General features: G+C 43.9%; 1 protein-coding gene across 1 annotated transcript; it reads right to left on the bottom strand.

Annotated features, from left to right (window-relative positions):
* Positions 1-7918: 7918 nt before the first annotated feature.
* Positions 7919-16010, bottom strand: LOC126980780 (serine protease 33-like). Its single transcript, XM_050831062.1, has 9 exons — positions 15878-16010; positions 15320-15441; positions 15079-15133; positions 13597-13773; positions 12343-12508; positions 11277-11391; positions 10680-10998; positions 10038-10165; positions 7919-8814 (listed from the first exon to the last, which is right to left on the bottom strand). Exons 1-9 carry the CDS (start codon positions 16008-16010, stop codon positions 8641-8643), a joined length of 1389 nt encoding a protein of 462 aa, XP_050687019.1. The 3' UTR covers positions 7919-8640.
* Positions 16011-20397: the final 4387 nt, after the last annotated feature.

Below are 20397 nucleotides of genomic sequence, written 5' to 3'. Positions count from 1 at the left end.
ACATTCATATCTGCAAAAGGGGAAAATAGTGTCACTGAATTCTAAAAAAAAAAAAAAAAAAAAAAAAAACACAGGCCGGGGAGCTTTTCACACTCACAAATGTAGTTTTAATGCACACACACACACACACACACACACACACACACACACACACACACACACACACACATTCGTTAATTCATCACGCTTCATGTTCACAGACTCGTAACATTTTACGCTTCAATATGCAAGTGGAAAATGTGAAAAAAAATACATGTTTATGTGTGTGTGTGTGTGTGTGTGTGTGTGTGTGTGTGTGTGTGTAACTCATTACTATACTAAGATAAACCCTATAGGCAGGTTCATCAGTGTATCTTTCAATGCAATATAGAGACAGCTTCATCAGTGTATCTTTCAATGCAATATAGAGACAGCTTCATCAGTGTATCTTTCAATGCAATATAGAGACAGCTTCATCAGTGTATCTTTCAATGCAATATATAGACAGCTTCATCAGTGTATCTTTCAATGCAATATAGAGACAGCTTCATCAGTGTATCTTTCAATGCAATATAGAGACAGCTTCATCAGTGTATCTTTCAATGCAATACATAGACAGCTTCATCAGTGTATCTTTCGACGCAATATATAGAGAGCTTCATCAGTGTATCTTTCGACGCAATATATCCATCAGCCAGTTTGTTAGCGCATCGCGGCAATACATTAGCCGTAGTTAAGTCAATCAGCCTGTCAGAACAAACTTTGCCTCGCCAATATCGGCCGTCTATGTGCCGGATAGGCGGCCCTCGGCGCCTGGAGCTGATTAGCATATCGTGGGTGTTAGCATAATGAGCAGGACAGGAGGCTGATCTAATCACGCCCAGCCTCCGCCGCCTGCCGCCCCCGACGATACGGTTACCTATTGGGGAGGCGAGGGAAGCGAAGGGAAGGGATGGGATGGAAGTGAAGGGAAGGGAAAGAAAGGTTAAGGAAGGGAAAAGAAGGGAAGGGAAGCGAAGGGAAGGGAAGCGAAGGGAAGGGAAGGGAAGGGAAGCAAAGGGAAGGGATGGGATGGAAGTGAAGGGAAGGGAAAGAAAGGTTAAGGAAGGGAAGGGAAGGGAAGGGAAGGGAAGGGAAGCGAAGCGAAGGGAAGCGAAGGGAAGGGAAGGTTAAGGAAGGGAAAGGAAGGGAATCGGAGGGAATGGAATGGAATGAAAGGGAAAGGAAAGGAAGGGAAGCCGACGGGAGAGAAGGGAAGGAAAGGGAAGGGGAGGGAGAGAGGAGGAAAAGGAAGGGAAAGGAAAGCAAGGGGAGGGAAGGAAAGGAAAGGAAAGAAAAGGATAGGTAAGGAAAGGAAGGGGAAGTAGAGGGGAGGAAAGAGGAAAGGAAGGGAAGCGAGGGTAAGGGGATGAATGGAAGGGAAAGAATGGCAAGGGAAGGAGACGGGAGATAAGAGGAAGGAGAAGAGGAAGGAAATAATATTGATAATGGTTGTGATGAGGATAACAATAGTAATAATAATAAGAGCGTAGACGTTGTAACAAGTTTAGGTGAGTGATGAGGGAAACGCGGGCACAGAAGGAGGGAGTTTATTCCTGTCTGTATATAGTTTCCTGTGACTGGCCTCGGCATTTGCTCATTCCCCCGCGAACGAAATTATAAGGTCGGTATTATAAGATACTTCCCCTTCTCACATAATTTATTTCTAAAGGTCAAAGAGGGAGTCAGTCAGGTTCTAATGTGTGTTTCCTTAGGTTCACGGTACAGAGGAAGGGTCAAACTACCACCAGTGTCATAAAACTACTACTGGAAATGCCCAAAACTCCTACGAAAGGCTTGTCAAATATGTGTTCTTGGGCGACGAAATGTCTTTTGATACGACCCTAAGAGTCGGGAAGAAATTGCTCGCTTCTCTACTCGTGTTTCTCTCATTTCCCCGCCGTCGAAATTAATAGAGTCGGGAAGGAATTGCTCGCTTCTCTACGCGCGTTCTCTTCTCATTCCCCCGCGAACGAAGTTATTAGAGCCGGGAAGAAATTGCTCGCTTCTCTACTCGTGTTTCTCTCATTCCCCCGTGGTCGAAATTATAAGAGTCGGGAAGGAATTGCTCGCTTCTCTACTCGTGTTTCTCTCATCTTGTATTATAATGATGATAATGAGGGGAATAAGATAAATAACAAGAACAAGAACATATGAAGAGCAAGACCCGAGAACGATAAGGAGAACAAACAGAACAAAGTAGGCAAAAAAGACGAAGATGCGGAAGTCGGGAAAATAAATGACTAGGAAAATAAGAGGAAGAATTAGACGAAAAGCAGCGAGAACAAAATGAAGAAGAGCAAGAACAAGAAGAAGAAGAAGACGAAGAAAAGAAAAGAAAAAGCGAACAAGAAGGACAAAAAACAATAAAAACAAGAAGAAGAGCTTGAAGAAAAAAAGAAGAGGAAGAAAAAGGAAAAGAAGAAAAAGAAGAGTAACTACAAACTCGCAAGCTTGAGAGAGAGGAGATGGAGTAATTAAAGATGCAGGAGGAGGAGGAAGAGGAGGAGGAGGAGGAGGAGGAGGAGGAGGAGGAGGAGGAGGAGGAGGAGGAGGAGGAGGAGGAGGAGGAGGAGGAAGAAGAAACAGGATGAAAGCAGTTACTGGAGAAAGGAATAAACAGGAAGAAAGACGATGAGAGGAGGATTAATTCTGAGGAGGAGGAGGATTAGGACGAGGAGGAGGAGGAGGAGGAGGAGGAGGAGGAGGAGGAGGAGGAGGAGGAAAGCAGTTACCAGAGAAAGGAATAAACAGGAAGAGAAAGACGATGAGAGGAGGATTAATTCTGAGGAGGAGGAGGATTAGGAGGAGGAGGAGGAGGAGGAGGAGGAGGAGGAAGAGGAGGAGGAGGAGGAGGAAGAGGAGGAGGAAGAAGAGAAACAGGATGAAAGCAGTTACTGGAGAAAGGAATAAACAGGAAGAGAAAGACGATGAGAGGAGGATTAATTCTGAGGAGGAGGAGGATTAGGACGAGGAGGAGGAGGAGGAGGAGGAGGAGGAAGAGAAACAGGATGAAAGCAGTTACTGGAGAAAGGAATAAACAGGAAGAGAAAGACGATGAGAAGAGGATTAATTCTGAGGAGGAGGAGGATTAGGACGAGGAGGAGGAGAAGGAGGAGGAGAAGGAGGAGGAGGAGGAGGAGAGGAGGAGGAGGAGGAGGAAAGTCGAAAGTAGCGTTGGTATTTTTATTGAGTATATCTTGAAACTGAACTGGCAGGCGGGTTTTATTTTTTTTATTTTTTGTGTGTGTGTGTTGTTATTGCGGCTGTTGTTGGTGGTGGTGGTGGTGATGATGGTAGTGGTGATATAGGTGATGGGGTTGGTGATCTTATAGGTGGGGGGAGAATAAGTGGTGATGGTGCAGGTGGTGGTGGTGGTGGTGGTGGTGGTGGTGGTGGTGGTGGTGATGGTGGTAGTGATGGTGGTGGTGGTGGTTATATTGGTGGTTTGGGGTGGTGATGATGAAGTTAGTGTTGGTGTTGGTGGTGATAGTGAATGATATAGATGGTGGTGATGGTGGTAGTGGTGGTGGTTTTGGTGGTGGTGATGGTGGTAGTGGTGGTGGTGGTGGTTGTGGTGGTATCAGTGATCTGTAACTTAACTTCACAAACCTTTAAATAAAATTGGTTAACGAACAAGTAAATCAGTAAACAAGTAAATAAGTTAACAAGTAAGTAAGTAAAGTTAGTAAAATTAGTCTATTCATTCACAATATATGTTTTTTGGTGTTGATATTTTACCATTCTTTCCTGTGTTATTGTCTAGTGCGGCGTCATTAAGGTCAGACTATACTTTTTTTTCTGCCTGTTCATTTTGATCACCTCGCGTCATACAATTTTGAATACACGAAAAGGTTTGCACCCAGACGTGATTGGCTCGTGTTGATTACGTGATGCATTTTTTATTTATTTATTTTTTTATTTTTTCATTTTTGAAGTATAAAAGATTTTGCCTTATGTGTTTATTTACGGGTCATGTATTTCTTTGCGCCTTTATAGAATGCTCAAGTTTGTTTTAGTAGTAGTACTAGTAGTAGTTATAGTAGTAGTAGTAGTAGTAGTAGTAGTAGTAGTGGTAGTAGTAGTAGTAGTAGTAGTAGTAGTAGTAGAAGTAGGAGGGGGAAGAGAAGAGGAGAAGGAGGAAGAAGAGGAGAAGGAGGAGGAGAATTAGTAGTAGTACCATTGGTAGTAGTAGTAGTAGTAGTGATAGTAATAGTAGTAGTAGTAGTAGTAGTAGTAGTAGTAGTAGTAGTAGTATCATTATTATTCTTGTTAATTTCACCCAAATATCATTATCTACCATATATATAATGAAACTATTACAAGATTATTTGTAGACCTCACTTTCTGTATCACGGAATCAAATTCTAACGCTCGAATTCACTTTTATCTCGTGCCTCTGACGTAAAACCAATATAAAAAAGCCTTCACAAAAAAAACAGATATAAGCAGACCCAACACAATCTCGCCAATACAAAGGAACGCAAAAAAATCTTCGTTGTAAAAAGTCCAGCAATCGAGACTTTTTTCGTTAGCGTTAAAGTTTTGCATATTCTTTTTTTTTTTTTTATTTGTTTCTGCGAGCGAATGAATTAATGAACGCCAATGCAAACTTTGTGTTGAGGCGCGGGGAAAAAAAATGGAATCTGAATCTAATTACACACACACACACACACACACACACACACACACACACACACACACACACACACACACACACACACACACATACAAACACACGACATTATATTTTCCTTCAGTTTAATTCCTAGTGACTCCAGTAGCCAATTCTCTCTCTCTCTCTCTCTCTCTCTCTCTCTCTCTCTCTCTCTCTCTCTCTCTCTCTCTCTCTCTCTCTCTCTCTCTCTCTCTCTCAACGTACCATAAAATCAAGTACGCTATCTCAGTTAAACATAAATTCTGCTTAACGCTAAAAATTCGGCGCAGCGGGTGAAGGCCCAGCGTCCCTTTCTTTGCTCGAGGGGGAAAAATGAACACAAAGAGAACGCTGTCATTTTTTAATAGCAAGTTTTAGTGCCGCAGTTTTCCCGGTAATGTGATGCGAGTAATGGAGTGTGTGGAAGGGAGGGGAAGGGGAAGGGGAAGAGTATGTGTGTGTGTGTGTGTGTGTGTGTGTGTGTGTGTGTGTGTGTGTGTGTGTGGAGGATTGAAAGTAAAGAGAGGGGGAGCTTAATGGAGGAAGGGAGGAACGGGAAAGGGCGTTTGAGTTGAGGATTGAAAGTAAGGAGGGGGGAACCAAGTCGAGGAGTGGGAGAGAGAGAGAAAGGGAGAGGGAAGGGAAAGGGAGCGAGCGTTAAGGATTGAAAGTAAAGAGAGTAGGACCAGGAAGAGGAGGAAGAGGAGGAAGAGAGAGAGAGAGAGAGAGAGAGAGAGAGAGAGTCTGCAGAAGTTAATTGTATGTGAAGTCACCTAAAGGAAAAATACATGTTACAGGATACATTTGAAAGATGTCGAAATCAAAGTTGCCAGATTGTCTTACTCAGCCTCTTATATTTACCGACTGTCTCGTGGACCCCAATAAGGAGATTCACTTCAAATTATCGTTAAAATAGTTAATTCCTGATGTTTCTTGGCAATAGTTAGGCGTCAGAAACCGGTAAAGACTCTGCTCTGAGTACGACAACCTGCAACGGTGGTCGAAATACAGCAAATAACATTGGAAAGAAATCTGATATGAAGAAAGGTTGCACTTGAAACTCCTCGTGTTCAAGCGGCCAGGTGAACTTAGACATTTTAAAGAAGAAAGAGAAAGGGAAAAGATAAGAAAAGGCAGAAAATATGGAACAACAAGGAAAAAAAGGAGATCAAAAAGATGAGATAAGAAAACATTGTAGCAAAAGAGAGAAACAAGAATAGAAGGGGAATGTTAAAAGGGGCAATTACCGGTGCGTTGTGGGTTACTTGCTGATGAAAACGAAAAGTGTAATTAAGTTAAAAGAAAAAATAGTGCAGGAATCTTAACGGTACATTTAGGTTCAAGTACAGGACTCCAAAAGAAATATTAATACTATGATTCTTATCCTTCAAGTACAGGACTCCTAAAGAAAAATTAATATATATGATTCTTATCCTTCAAGTACAGGACTCCTAAAGAAAATGTAATACTATGATTCTTATCCTTCAAGTACAGGACTCCTAAAAAAAAATTAATATATATGATTCTTATTCTTCAAGTACAGGACTCCTAAAGAAATAGTAATACTTTGATTCTTATTCTTCAAGTACAGGACTCCTAAAGAAATAGTAATACTTTGATTCTTATCCTTCTAGTACAGGACTCCTAAAGAAAAATTAATATATATGATTCTTATTCTTCAAGTACAGGACTCCTAAAGAAAAATTAATATATATGATTCTTATCCTTCAAGTACAGGACTCCTAAAGAAAATGTAATACTATGATTCTTATCCTTCAAGTACAGGACTCCTAAAGAAATATTAATACTTTGATTCTTATCCTTCAAGTACAGGACTCCTAAAGAAAATGTAATACTATGATTCTTATCCTTCAAGTACAGGACTCCAAAAGAAATATTAATACTTTGATTCTTATCCTTCAAGTACAGGACTCCTAAAGAAAATGTAATACTATGATTCTTATCCTTCAAGTACAGGACTCCAAAAGAAATAGTAATACTTTGATTCTTATTCTTCAAGTACAGGACTCCTAAAGAAATATTAATACTTTGATTCTTATCCTTCAAGTACAGGACTCCTAAAGAAAAATTAATATATATGATTCTTATCCTTCAAGTACAGGACTCCTAAAGAAAAATTAATATTATGATTCTTATTCTTCAAGTACAGGACTCCTAAAGAAAAATTAATATTATGATTCTTATTCTTCAAGTACAGGACTCCTAAAGAAAAATTAATATTATGATTCTTATCCTTCAAGTACAGGACTCCTAAAGAAAAATTAATATTATGATTCTTATCCTTCAAGTACAGGACTCCTAAAGAAAAATTAATATTATGATTCTTATCCTTCAAGTACAGGACTCCTAAAGAAAAATTAATATATATGATTCTTATTCTTCAAGTACAGGACTCCTAAAGAAAAATTAATATATATGATTCTTATTCTTCAAGTACAGGACTCCTAAAGAAAAATTAATATATATGATTCTTATTCTTCAAGTACAGGACTCCTAAAGAAAAATTAATATATATGATTCTTATCCTTCAAGTACAGGACTCCTAAAGAAAATGTAATACTATGATTCTTATCCTTCTAGTACAGGACTCCTAAAGAAAAATTAATATATATGATTCTTATCCTTCAAGTACAGGACTCCTAAAGAAAAAATAATACTATGATCCTTATCCTTCAAGTACAGGACTCCTAAAGAAAAAATAATACTATGATCCTTATCCTTCAAGTACAGGACTCCTAAAGAAAAATTAATATATATGATTCTTATTCGTCAAGTACAGGACTCCTAAAGAAAAATTAATATATATGATTCTTATTCTTCAAGTACGGGACTCCTAAAGAAAAATTAATACTATGATTCTTATTCTTCAAGTACAGGACTCCAAAAGAAATATTAATACTATGATTCTTATCCTTCAAGTACAGGACTCCTAAAGAAAAATTAATATATATGATTCTTATTCTTCAAGTACAGGACTCCAAAAGAAATATTAATACTATGATTCTTATCCTTCAAGTACAGGACTCCTAAAGAAAAATTAATATATATGATTCTTATTCTTCAAGTACAGGACTCCTAAAGAAAAATTAACATATATGATTCTTATCCTTCAAGTACAGGACTCCTAAAGAAAAATTAATACTGTGATTCTTATCCTTCAAGTACAGGACTCCTAAAGAAAAATTAATACTATGATTCTTATCCTCAGACGCTTTCGGCTCTCACAAAAAGTAATTCCAAAGCCCGCAATGGAGGTTAGTTGGGTTACATAAGTGGGGGGTTTTCGTAGTCTTTTTTTTACATCAAAGGGCAACAAAAAGAGTACAAAAAAAAAGCCCGCTACTCGCCGCTCCCAGAAAAAATAAAATGTAAAGAGTAGCCAAAAGAGAGGTCAATTTCGGGTGGAGAGGTGCAGGAGCCTTGTCAAACTAATCACTAGGCTCATAAAACTACCCATGGAAATCAACACAACCTCTAGGAAAGCCTTAGTACCAAACGTGTGTGTAAGCTCAATAGGTCTGGGAATGTGAGCCTATATATGGTCCCTATTCTTAAACGTATCAGGCTTCCATTACGACTATTTTCCAAGGCCGCAGAGAAGACTAACCAGGTTTTCATGGGCGGTGATTTTCTCGTTCATGATGGAGAAGTCGTGTAAAACTATCGCCAGGATCACAAAACAGTCCGTGAAAATGATACCAACTTCTACGGTAGCCTTTTCAAACAGGTGTGTAGGACTTCCATTATGGGTATTTCTCAAGGCCACAGAGAAGACTAACTGGGCTTTGATGGGTGATTTTTTCCATAATGCAGAAGTCGTGTAACACTATCAATAGGATCACAAAACAGTCCATGAAAATCCTTGCTATTTCTACGAGAGGTCTTTCAAACAGGCGAACCGGGGCTCCGATACGTTTAAAAGTCCGGGCTTGTGTGTTGAGGGCTTAGGTGCAGGTGTCCGAGCCCGTCTTGTCAGCGATCCATTGGGCGTAGGCGGGGACACGCGTGTACACTCCTGGGAAGCCCGGCGTGGCGCAGCCTACCCCGTAGCTCACGATGCCCACCACCGCCCACCTATCGCCGCACACCTTCGCCACGAGAGGGCCGCCGCTGTCACCCTGCAGGAAACAATGCACGCTCGTCATCATCTCAGGGTCAGGATAAGAAAGGAGTCTGTAAATTGCAGTCTAACCCTTAATTAAGTAACACCACCATGATTAGATTCCCCAATAGATCAGTCAGTCATCAGTCAGTCAGTCTAAAATCACGCCAGTCGAGTCTCGTCGCGCGTGAGTCCTGCCCTCCAGCGCGCTTTTCCCGGGCGTCGTGACCAGTGAGCCCCGCCCCTCCCACTGTGCCCTGGCCTGGATTAATGGGCGTGCGCGAGGAGAATGGTCTTTTAAATAAGGGTTGCCGGTGGAGGGGGCGGGGCGTGTCCATCAAGGTGACGTGAGCGGCCGTGGCTCGCGGGGACCCATCCATCAACCGTACGTTCCAAGGCTTACGGTGAGGGAGGAATATTATACTGAGCCCCCTGCTGGTACGTGTTTACTTACGGTGACGGAGGAATATTATACTGAACCCCCTGCTGTTACGTGTTTACTTACGGTGAGGGAGGAATATTATACTGAACCCCCTGCTGTTACGTGTTTACTTACGGTGAGGGAGGAATATTATACTGAATCCCCAGCTGTTACGTGTTTACTTACGGTGAGGGAGGAATATTATACTGAACCCCCTGCTGTTATGTGTTTACTTACGGTGAGGGAGGAATATTATACTGAACCCCCTGCTGTTACGTGTTTACTTACGGTGAGGGAGGAATATTTACTGAACCGGCTGCTGCTATATACGTGTTTACTTACCCTATGAGGAAATGCGTGAGGCAGCCACACATTGATTGATACTTGGCATTGTAAAAACTAAGCTATATACAACATATTCGTCACCCTCATAAAATAATCGCCTAAGTCATTTTCCAGAGATTTCCAGGTTTTTGTCTACATCAATTTTTCAACAAGTGACTCCCATTCTTGTATAGTTGCCTTCGTTATTCAGGGTTTGAGTGTTCTAGAATTGGCCTTTTCACTTCTGCCTAAATCTTAAGCCAAATGAGATAATGACAGTTCTTTTCTGATTTCCTGTAAAGTAGAAAATAATGGCTTAGGCGGTTTGTTTATGAAGGTGACGATATGCCTTGAGTTATGTCGAGAGAGCCGCTTATCAAATCATTTTCGTTTTGCAGTAACGGAAGCAGCTCAAGGGCAGCACACACACACACACACACACACACACACACACACACACACACACACACACACACACACACACACACACACACCTGGCATGTATCTTTGGTGGGCGTGAGGGCACAGATGAACAAGGCTGGGTCGCCGAAGGGAGCACACTCCGAGTCGCTGATCACGTCCAGGCTCACCTCCTGCAGGATGGCGGGGTAGTTTCCGGCACCTGGGGAAGGGGGGAGGGAAGGTGAGGAGTGGAGGTGGAGGTGGGGAGCTAGGAGGAAGGTTTAGGGGTGATGGGAAGGATAACAGGGAGGCGTGACAGTCCAGTAATACCCCGTGATCCTGCGAAGGCAATTAGCACCCAAGGCATGGACACGCTTCTCCAAGTCATTGTTCAGTGCCCGCGTCTCACATCCATACAGTAAGACTTAAAGAACAAGCACAAGCGACTTAAAGATCTTTGTCCGCCTACATAGATCTCGACAACGTCATATACTCGTATTGAGCGAGGCCATAACACCGCGGGTCAGGCCAATCCGTCGAGAGCTTCCTGATGAGACTCACCATGCTCATGAACTACGCACGCAACCAAGGTGTGTGAAGATTTTGGTGACCTCGACATCCTCACCACATGATGCGTCAGCAGATGAACTGTGTCACCCAGAAAGCCTCAAAACGACTGGAGAAATGGAGCTGGAATCCCCAGTAGAGTCTTGAATAGATACAACCAGCTCAACAAATAAGGCTCAGAATAACAAAGGGTGATGACAACGTTTCAGCGCCGCGACAGCCGCCACTCGTCGCCCCGCCCCGGCACTCACCGAACATGAGGTCGCCCCAGCCCGTGGCCACCGCCTTGCCGCCGAAGGGAATGTCCTCGTCCTGGGCGATGCACACTGGGCTGACCTTGTCCGTGAAGGTGACGGCCTCCTCCAGCTCGATGACCGCCACGTCGTTTTCCTGGCGGGGGGAAGAGGAGGAGGAGGAGGAGGTGAAGGGAGGTAGTGGTGGAGAAGGTGACGGGAGTAGAGAAGCCGGAGGAGGAAGAGAAGGAAGAGAAGGAGAAGGAGGAGGTGGTGGAAGAGAAGATGGAGGTGGTTGTTTGAGTGATGGTGGTGGTAATAATAATAATAATAATAATAATAATAATAATAATAATAATAATAATAATAATAATAATAATAATAATAATAATAATAATGATAATAATAATACCGCTACTACTACTACTACTACTACTATAAAAAAAACTACCACTACTATCAAATCCATCATACCCACCACCACCACCACCACCACGACCACCACCGGCAACATATCAACAATACACTCACATAGGTCCTTGGGTTGAAGTCCTCGTGGGCAATGATGTTCTTGGGCGAGAGTATTACCGTGGCGTCCTCAGTGACTATGTTGAGCATGCCGAGGTAGATCTTGGACGGGACGAGGCTGTGCGGGGAAACGGCGGGGCAAGAGTAAAGGGGCATTTTTACGCCCAAGAACACGTAATTTACTAGTCTTTCGTGGGAGTTTGGGGCATTTCCAGGGGTACTTTTATGACCCTGGTGGTAGTCTGAGCCGCCTTCTGTACCGTCAACTTAAAAGGACACTCATTAGAACTCGATTAACCTCCTTTTAGGCCTTTGGAAAGAGTTGGTGTGAGGGGTGGGAGGATTTGACAATACCAACCTATTACACTGGGCAAATTTTCCGTGGATCTTCAGTCAAACCACGATTCCCCTGGCGTGGTTCTCAAATTTCTATGGTTTTCTGGCGTGTCCACAATCTTCCAAAGCTACGGTAGATGTCACTGAAGGACGACGGTATTACTCACCATCATCATCAGCAGCAGCAGCAATAACAAGAAACAAATGAGAACCACGCTAGCGGAAATCGTGGTTTGACTGAAGATCCACGGAAAATTTGCCATGTGTAACAGCGCCTTAAAGCAAGGTAACAGCAGCAAGGAATGAGGGTGGGATGACCAAGAGGATAGTGAGAGACGTTGGAGAAGTTAACAAATAAGGATGGAGCGTGATTAGCCAATGCCTTACTTACCCCCCCCGTGACGCAGTAGATGAAAGAGAAGAAGAAAGGGGGTTTGCTATATACTGATTAGGAGGTTAGAGAAAGGAAGCTGTTCTGTTATCGTTTTTCCGCACTAGCCAGCAATCACGTACCCAAAGCGTGATCTGACCATGGAGAACCCCTTCCTTACCTTCCCCATGACGCAGTAGATGGAAAATAAGAAGAAAGGCCGCGTATATACCCTGGGTTTGTTATATACTGTTTAGAAGATGCTATGATCAAATTAGATGCTCAGTTGGTGTCATTCAGCAGTGACTGGCAAACCCGAATCCAGAGCGTGATCAGACCTTGGTGAATGATTGCTATACTCACCCCCCCGTGACGCAGTGGGCCGCCGTCAGCACCCAGCGTTCCTTGATGAGTGAGCCCCCGCAGTACTTGTCGATGCTCACCTGGTACGGGTATTCTGCAGCCTCCGCATCCTCCCCGTTCACGACCTTGTTGGAGGCGACCGAGATGGGCGCCGTGCCGCAAAGTTCTGTGTGTGTGGGGGGGGGGTAGGGGGTTGAGGGGGGAGTGTGAGGTGTGGAAGGTCCGTAGAGGGGGGCATGGGAGAAGGACGGGTAGGAGGCGAGAAATTGAAGTTAATAAGAGATAAAAATATAAAAATTAAAGAAAGCAAGAAGGAAAAAAAGATAAAAATGCTGCAACAAGAAAAATGGAAGACATTTAAAAGGAATATAGATAAAAATGCAACAAGAAAAGTGTAAGAAACGGTAGTTTGACAAGGCTCCGGCAGAGGTTGTGTGAGCATTTCCGTGGGTGGATAGTTTAGTTAGTAGTGATAGTTTAACAAGACTTCTGCAACATGAACGTGAAAAATAAAACAGGAGGGAGGGGGAGAGAGGAGAGGCGACGAGAAGGGAGGAGGAGGGAGAAAAAACAGGAGGGAGGGATAGAGAGAGGAGAGGCGACGAGAAAGGAGGAGGAGGAGGGAGAAGAGTAGGAAGAGGAGGAGGGGAGGCTTGGGGAATAGAGGAAGCCTTGGGAAATAGTTGTAGTAAGTACTTATAGTTTAACAAGACTTCTGCAACATGAACGTGAAAAATAAAACAGGAGGGAGGGAGAGAGAGAGGAGGTACAACGAGAAAGGAGGAGGAGGAGGGAGAAGAGGAGGAAAAGGAAGAGTAGGAAGAGGAGGAGGGGAGGCTTGGGAAATAGAGGAAGCCTTAGGAAACAGTTGTAGTAAGTACTGATTGTTTTAAAAGACTTCTGCACCATGAACGTAAAAAAAAGCTCTTGGAAACCCAACTAATCCCTTTTGTGGCCTTCGGAAATAGTTAGAGTTGTGAGATTCGAAAGCGTCCAAGAATAACATACAAGCCTCATACTCTTAACTAACACATCACAAGACACAAAAGACTTAAAACACGATGATAAGATACAGAAGAAAAGAATGAGAGAATCCGACTTTATGGCCATAGGAAACAGCCATAGTTGTGAGATCCGAAAACGTCTTAAGAATAGGATAAGAGCCTCACACACCTAACCAACACATCACAAGACACAGAAGACTTAAAACATGATAAGATATATAGAAAAGAAGCAACATCTCACTGAACGCACCACAGAACGGCCGGGAACAACTTGGATCAGCCGTGGTGGCGGCGGTGGGTATCGTTGCTGTAATAGGTGAGACTGAAGAATCAATGGGCGTTGGAGTCGTAGAAGAAGGGCCGCCTCCTGTTGTTCCTGATGCGCCCGTTGCTATGATTGCTGTGGTGGTGGTGGTAGTGGGCGGGTCTGTTGAGGCAAGAGGAAAGAAGGTGTTAAGGAAATGAAGGAAGGAAGAAAGGAAGAAAGCTTAAAATGGAGAGAAGGGGGAAGGAGAGAAAGGGGGAAGGGAGAGAGGGATGATCTGTTAAGACAAGGGGAAAGAAGGACGCGTTAAGGAAAAGGAGGAAAAAGACGGAAGGAAAGATGAAAATGGAGAGTAGGAGAGAGGGAAAGGGAGGAGGAGGAGGAAAGTACGTGTTGGGAAAAGGAGGAAGAAAAGAAGATAGAAGGAAAGATGAAAAGGCAGAGAAGGGTGAGGGGGGAGAGGGGGGAGGAAAAGGAGGAGGAGGTAGTGGGGGAGGAAGAAGAAAAGGAAGAAGAAGAAAAAGAAAAGTGAAGGAGGAGGAGGAGGAGGATAAAAAGGAAAAAAAAAGAAGAGGAAAAGGAAGAGGAGGAGAGGAGGGAAGTAAGATATATGTGAAAATTGAGAAAACTAAAAAAAAAAGAGGAAAATAAATTAAAAGGGGTAAGGGGAGTAAGGGGAGGGAGGGGGAGGAGGGGTAAGGGGAGGGAGGGGGAGGGGGGGGAGCCGCCTGTTGCCTGTGTTCCCTGTATTGAACACGTAAATAATGCTTAAATTCACGGTGAAAAATACAGCTAACCGACTCTTTTTTTTTCACGAACTCTTTTTTTTTTTCATTCCGCCGCCGCCGCTCCGCCGCTGTTGTGCATTTTTCAGGTATTATGAAAATAACTTTTTTTATAACCTGGTCGAGCGGCTGACGTCACCGTGGATGGAGAGTCTAATTAACAAATTGCCGCAGCTGCTTCGGGGAACACAGCGGCGGGGAAAAAATAAACACAGCGGCGAGGGATAAAAAAAATGAACATCGGCTCGCTTTTACACGCCGCGTCACACCTGTTCGCTGCCTCACCTGCCGCGGCTTGGGCTTTACTTTTACGTGGAATTAAATCACTTTTCCACACGGCAAGCGGAAGCACTCGATTGCCGCCGCCGCCTCGCGCACTATACGGAGCCTAATCACGACGGGAAAGAAACGCCGCTAACAATTTTTTTTTTCGTATCTTTTCGTTACGTGTGGACATGAATAAGTTGTACGAGGCTAGTTGACCTACATACAGCAGCTCGCGTTGACCTTACACCACCTGTCTGCTCTGCCCATGAAGCTAACTTACTCTTGAAGGGCCAACCAACCTATTGCAGACTCCTTCTGTTCTTAAGGTCTTACGTTTGGGAGAGGAAGGAGGATGCAGGAGTGAGTCTTTACACTTATGGGAAGGGAAGGAAAGGGGGAAGATGGGACTTTACACGTATGAGAGGGAAAGAGACGGGGAAGTAGAGAGGAGGGTCCGAGGGTGTCTTTGCCTATGTATGGGAGGGTAGGGGACAGTATAGGGGGATGAGAGGGGAGGAGAAGAGTGTCATGCTCTCCCGTGACTCGGATTAGTTGAGGTAAATGCGTAGGGGGTCGGGAGGGGGCGATGCGAGCGGCCACAGGTGCTCCTAATCATGGCCTCAGCCGTAACAGCCCAGGTGAACAGCGCCACTAACCGGGCACTCCGCCTCGTCACGGCAGGTGCGGTGCCACGAGCCATCGGAGTCTCTGGAGTGTTCATGAGAGTTAAAAGCTACTCCCAGCAACACCCCGCGACCCCCGACACGGCAGCGGAGGCCTACTGAGACGAGGACAATAGCAACAGGATTAGGAATGGTGGTAGTAGGGATGGTAGTAGTAGTAGTAGTAGTAGTAGTAGTAATAGAGGTAGTAGTAGTAGTAGTAGTAGTAGTAGTAGTAGTAATAGTAGTCGTAGTAATAGAAGTAGTAGTAGTAGTGGTAGTAGTAGTAGTAGTAGTAGTAGTAGTAGTAGTAGTCGTAGTAGTAGAAACAGTAAAACCAATTACTTTACCAATGTTAAGTGAGAGACTCCCATTCATGATAAGTGTATATATATGCTTGTATGTATGTATGTATATATGAATGTATGTATGTATATATATGAATGTCTGTAGATTGGTAGGTAGGTAGGTTTGTAAGTCACGTATGTCTGCATGTATGGGTGTATGTACGTATTTGTGTGTGTGTATGTGTGTATGTACGTGCCAACTCACCCCCGACGCAGTTGATGAGACACACGAAGCCGCCCGAGCACTCACTGGCGCCGAGTTGACTCCTCTTGTACTTGATCTGGAGCTTGTTGGCGAAGGTGTCCCCCGTGGGCGAGGATGAGGCGCAGACCTTCATCCTGGCGAAGAGGAGGAGGAGGAGGAGGAGGAGGAAAAGAATAAGGGAAAAATACCAAACAAAAAAAAAAAAGAGAAAAAGGATAAGAGAAATAGATGAAAAGAAAAAAAAAAAGGTAGACATTAAACAAGAAATAATTGAGTCAAGAAAGAATATCAAGCCCCGTCCCCCGCGCTCACTTGTTCCCCGTCGCCTTCAGAGTCAGCTTCTCCTTGCCGCAGCCGCCCGCGTTGAGGTTGAGCTGCGGGAACGTGACGAACAGCGACGTGCCCTCGGGAGCCTGCGATTACACACACACACACACACACACACACACACACACACACACACACACACACATAGTCAGAGGAGGTAAAGGCAGTGTGTTTGTGTGTGTGTGTGTGTGTGTGAGAGAGAGAGAGAGAGAGAGAGAGAGAGAGAGAGAGAGACAGACAGACAGACAGACAGACAGACAGACAGACAGAGAGAGACAGAGAGAGAGAGAGAGAGAGAGAGAGAGAGAGAATTAATACATTACATAAAGTAAATAAACAATCCTGATATCCTGTATAACACGACCTGCAGCCTAAGTATTTTTTTTTTATGCATCTCTTGTTACTGAATACATAAATTACTGAATACATAAATTACTGAATACATAAATTACTGAATACATAAATTACTGAATACATAAATTACTGAATACATAAATTCTAATGGGGTTTTTTTCTGCTGTACTATATTTTTTTTTCCAGAGAAACTTTTTTTTCATTAAATTAGTGAGCATGTTAACGTATTAAAAGGTAAAGCAGTTTTTCCTTTGATGCCCTTTAATGGATCTCAAAAATAATAACAGTAATAATAATAATAATAATAATAATAATAATAATAATAATAATAATAATAATAATAATAATAACAATAACAATAACAATAACAATAATAATAATAATAATAATAATAATAATAATAATAATAAATAATAGGGGTTTGATATTCTTTTTAATTTGGACTGAATTGCCCGTTTCCGTTTCAATCAATTAGTATTTTCTATTTAGTTTACCAATGCATTCTTTCCGTTATGTCCAACACGTAGTATTTACAGTATTTTTTCCCTTCACTACATAATCACGTTGCTCCAGCCATCCACATTTTAATTAATACGTCGGTCTTGTTTTTAACCTAACGATTTTACACGCAGGGTTTTTTTTCGTGGTTCAACGTAAAACTTTCCCCCACGTTATTTTCGCATGCGTGACGGGAAAAAAATATTGGTACAGGTAATCACTGTTGTGTCCTGCCTGTGTGGACGAGAGACACCTGACTGCACCGAGCAACACACACACACACACACACACACACACACACACACACACACACACACACCACTTAGCCACAGCGAATAACATACCTGAAAACACACACATGAAACACACATCTGAAAACACACATACACACCTAAAACACATAAGTGGGTGATGAGAGAAACCTAAAGACACACACACACACACACACACACACACACACACACACACACACACACACACACACACACCTAGCTAACAAAACACACAGACTTATTTCTAAACATTTCGTCGCCCAAGTTCACATATTTGACAAGTCTCTCGTAGGTGGTTTGGTATTTCCAGTAGTAGTTTTATAACCCTGGTGGTAGTTTGACCCTTCCTCTATACCATGAACCTAAAGAAACACACATTAGAACCCGATTGATCCCCTCTTTGACCTTTAGAAATAGTTGTTGTGAGAAGCAAAAGTGCTTTATAATACCGACCTTATTGCCCCATCAAGCACCCTACCTACCTACCGTCACTGTGGCCTTGCAGTTCATCTTCTCCCCCGTGTTGCTAGAGAACAGGGCGACGCTCTCCCCGTATGTCAGGGTCACCGAGGCGCCGCACACGTCAAGCATCTCTGAGGGAGGGACGGGTAACGGTCAGGGCTCAGGTTCGGGTCACAGGTAAGGGTCAGGAGAGTATGGAATGGGTCACGGGGTAGTTCTTTCTGGCTGAGGTCAAGAGGGAGGCTTAGGGTAGGTTATGGATCAGGGGTCAGGGAGAGGAGGAGTATCAGGCAAGGGTCAAGGGTCAGAGAGAGAGAGTACTTACGTCCGTTCAGAGCTTGTCGATAGGCATTCACAGGTATTCGTATCCTCGTCTCATCCATCGGCCTCTCTTCTATCTCCCCTTCGTTCTTGTTCTTCTCCTTGTTCTCATTCTCTTTATTCCTGTTCTTGTTCTTATCCTTGTTCTTCCCGTTATCCTTCTTCGTCTCTTCCTTTCGCGTGGTTTTGACTCTTCTCCCATTCCCTCCATTCTCCCCTTTCTTCCTTCTTCTCTTTCTCTTTTCATTCCCTTCTTCGTCGTCTCCTGTATCGTCTGAAAGTGATCCCTTCCTCGTCTTCTTTGGTTCCTTCTTCCTCCTCCTCCTCCTCTTCTGCATCGATCCCTCTCCTTCGTCTCCCTCATCTCCTGTTTTGGGTGTATTATCGTCTTTTCTCCCCCTCCTTCTCTTCCTCTCCGTTTCTTCCCTTGCGGCCTTCACCATCCTTCCTCTTTCTTTTTGCATGTTTTCGTCTTCTATATCAATGTTTTTCTCTTTCTCTGTCACCCGTTTCTGGTCTTTTTGGGTATTCCTTGATTTATCCGCCCCTGCTCTCCTCTCTTCTTTCTTTCTGTTTGTCTCCCTTCCTTCTATCGCCTTTTTCTCGTCTTTGTTTTCCTCTTTATCATCATCCTCCCTTTTCACCCTTCTTCCTGCGCCTCTCTTTCCATCCTCCTCCTCTTCCATCTCTCGTCCATTCCCTTCTTCGTTTGCTTCTTCAGAGGGTTTGTGGGATGCGCTCTCTTCCTGTAATTCCTCTTTCGCTCCCTTTAAAGAAATATAGAGGGGAAGTGAACTAACACATAACATTATATAAGTTCAGGTCATAAGATGGTTTTCGTTTGGTTTGGTTGGGTCATGTTGGGTCAGTGTTTTGCTTACCTGGTCCGCGGCCGCCACCGTCAGCACCGCCACCACCACCGCCATCATCAGCACCGGTGTGAGTCTCATGCTTGCCACACCTGATGGGAAGGGGCGTACCTGAGCACCTCTGTGGCGGACTGTGAATTACCTGCCGGGATTGATGTTTATTCTCTCCCTCCCTCCTTCTCTCCTTCCCTCTCTCCTTTCCCTTGTTCTCCCTGCCAGTTTTATCTTTCCCCCCTCCTTTCCTTCTTTTCCTCTTCACTTTCTTTCTCCTTTCCAAATTCTACCTCTCTCTCCCTTTCCTCCTTCTAATCTTATCTTTCCTCTCTCCCTCTCTTCTACTTTCCTTCCTTCAATCTCATCCCCCCCCCCCTTTCTATTCCCCTTCCTCTTCTTTCTCCGTTCCAAACACCACCTCTCTCTCTCCCTCTCTTCTACTTTCCTTCCTTCAATCTCATCCTCCCTCTCTCTTTCTATTCCACTTCCTCTTCTTTCTCCGTTCCAAACATCACCTCTCTATCTCTCTCTCTCTTCTACTTCCCTTCCTTCAATCTCATCCTCCCTCCCCCTTTCTATTCCATTTCCTCTTCTTTCTCCTTTCCAAACATCACCTCTCTATCTCTCCCTCTCTCTCTCTCTCCCCTTGCCTCCCTTCTCTCGCCTTCTTGCTGCGTCAATTACCGCCGCCAGGGAATTAGAACATTTGCCTCGCTATGCATTAAGTGAACACAGTTTCATTACCGCTGCTTGGCCAACTTCGGAACACGGCTCATTGGGTTAGAAGTCTCCTCGCCGGGCTGAGAAGGCGAGGGAGGGGGAAGGGAGGGAGGGAGCGAACTAAGTAAGCTGTTTCTGTTGGCTCTTGTTCTTGGGTGTGTGGGAGGGGGGGGGGGGGAGAGTGTGTGTGTGTGTGTGTGTTTGTGTGTGTGTGCATGTGTGGTAGGCTCAGTAGCTTCCTTCTTAAGAAAATTGCCTTGTATAACTCTAAGAAAATCCTCGGCTTCTAGGTCACCTACTAGGCCTTTTCAGTCTATATTCCTATAATTAATAAAGTCCCCCATTAGGCAGACGTGTTTACTCCTGCTCGCCCTGCCAATCTCTTGTAGTAATGTGCCCGTGTCCTGCCCGCTAAGATTAGGTGGAGCCTTGTACAGAGCCTACCGACCTCTTGCAAACTCCTTACGTTTTTATGTTCTTATGTTCTTAACCTTCCTTATGTACCTTAGCTTACCTGCACTGAACTGTATCTCGGCAGGTGTGGTTCTTGGCGTGGCTGGTGCGTTTGTGCGTGCGTGTTTGTGTGTCTTCACCTGTATATAGGGCCAGCAGAGTAATCAAGGCACAGGTGTGGGTAACAATGCGCCCTCGTGACACCTGTCGGGGCGGGAAGGTTATGGAAGATTAACTAATACAATGAATA

Source organism: Eriocheir sinensis, chromosome 45, assembly GCF_024679095.1.
Source record: "Eriocheir sinensis breed Jianghai 21 chromosome 45, ASM2467909v1, whole genome shotgun sequence".
Classification (NCBI taxonomy): Eukaryota; Metazoa; Arthropoda; class Malacostraca; order Decapoda; family Varunidae; genus Eriocheir; species Eriocheir sinensis.
The sequence above is the reverse complement of the archived record's forward strand: the minus strand, read 5'-3'. Positions and strand labels throughout refer to the sequence as shown.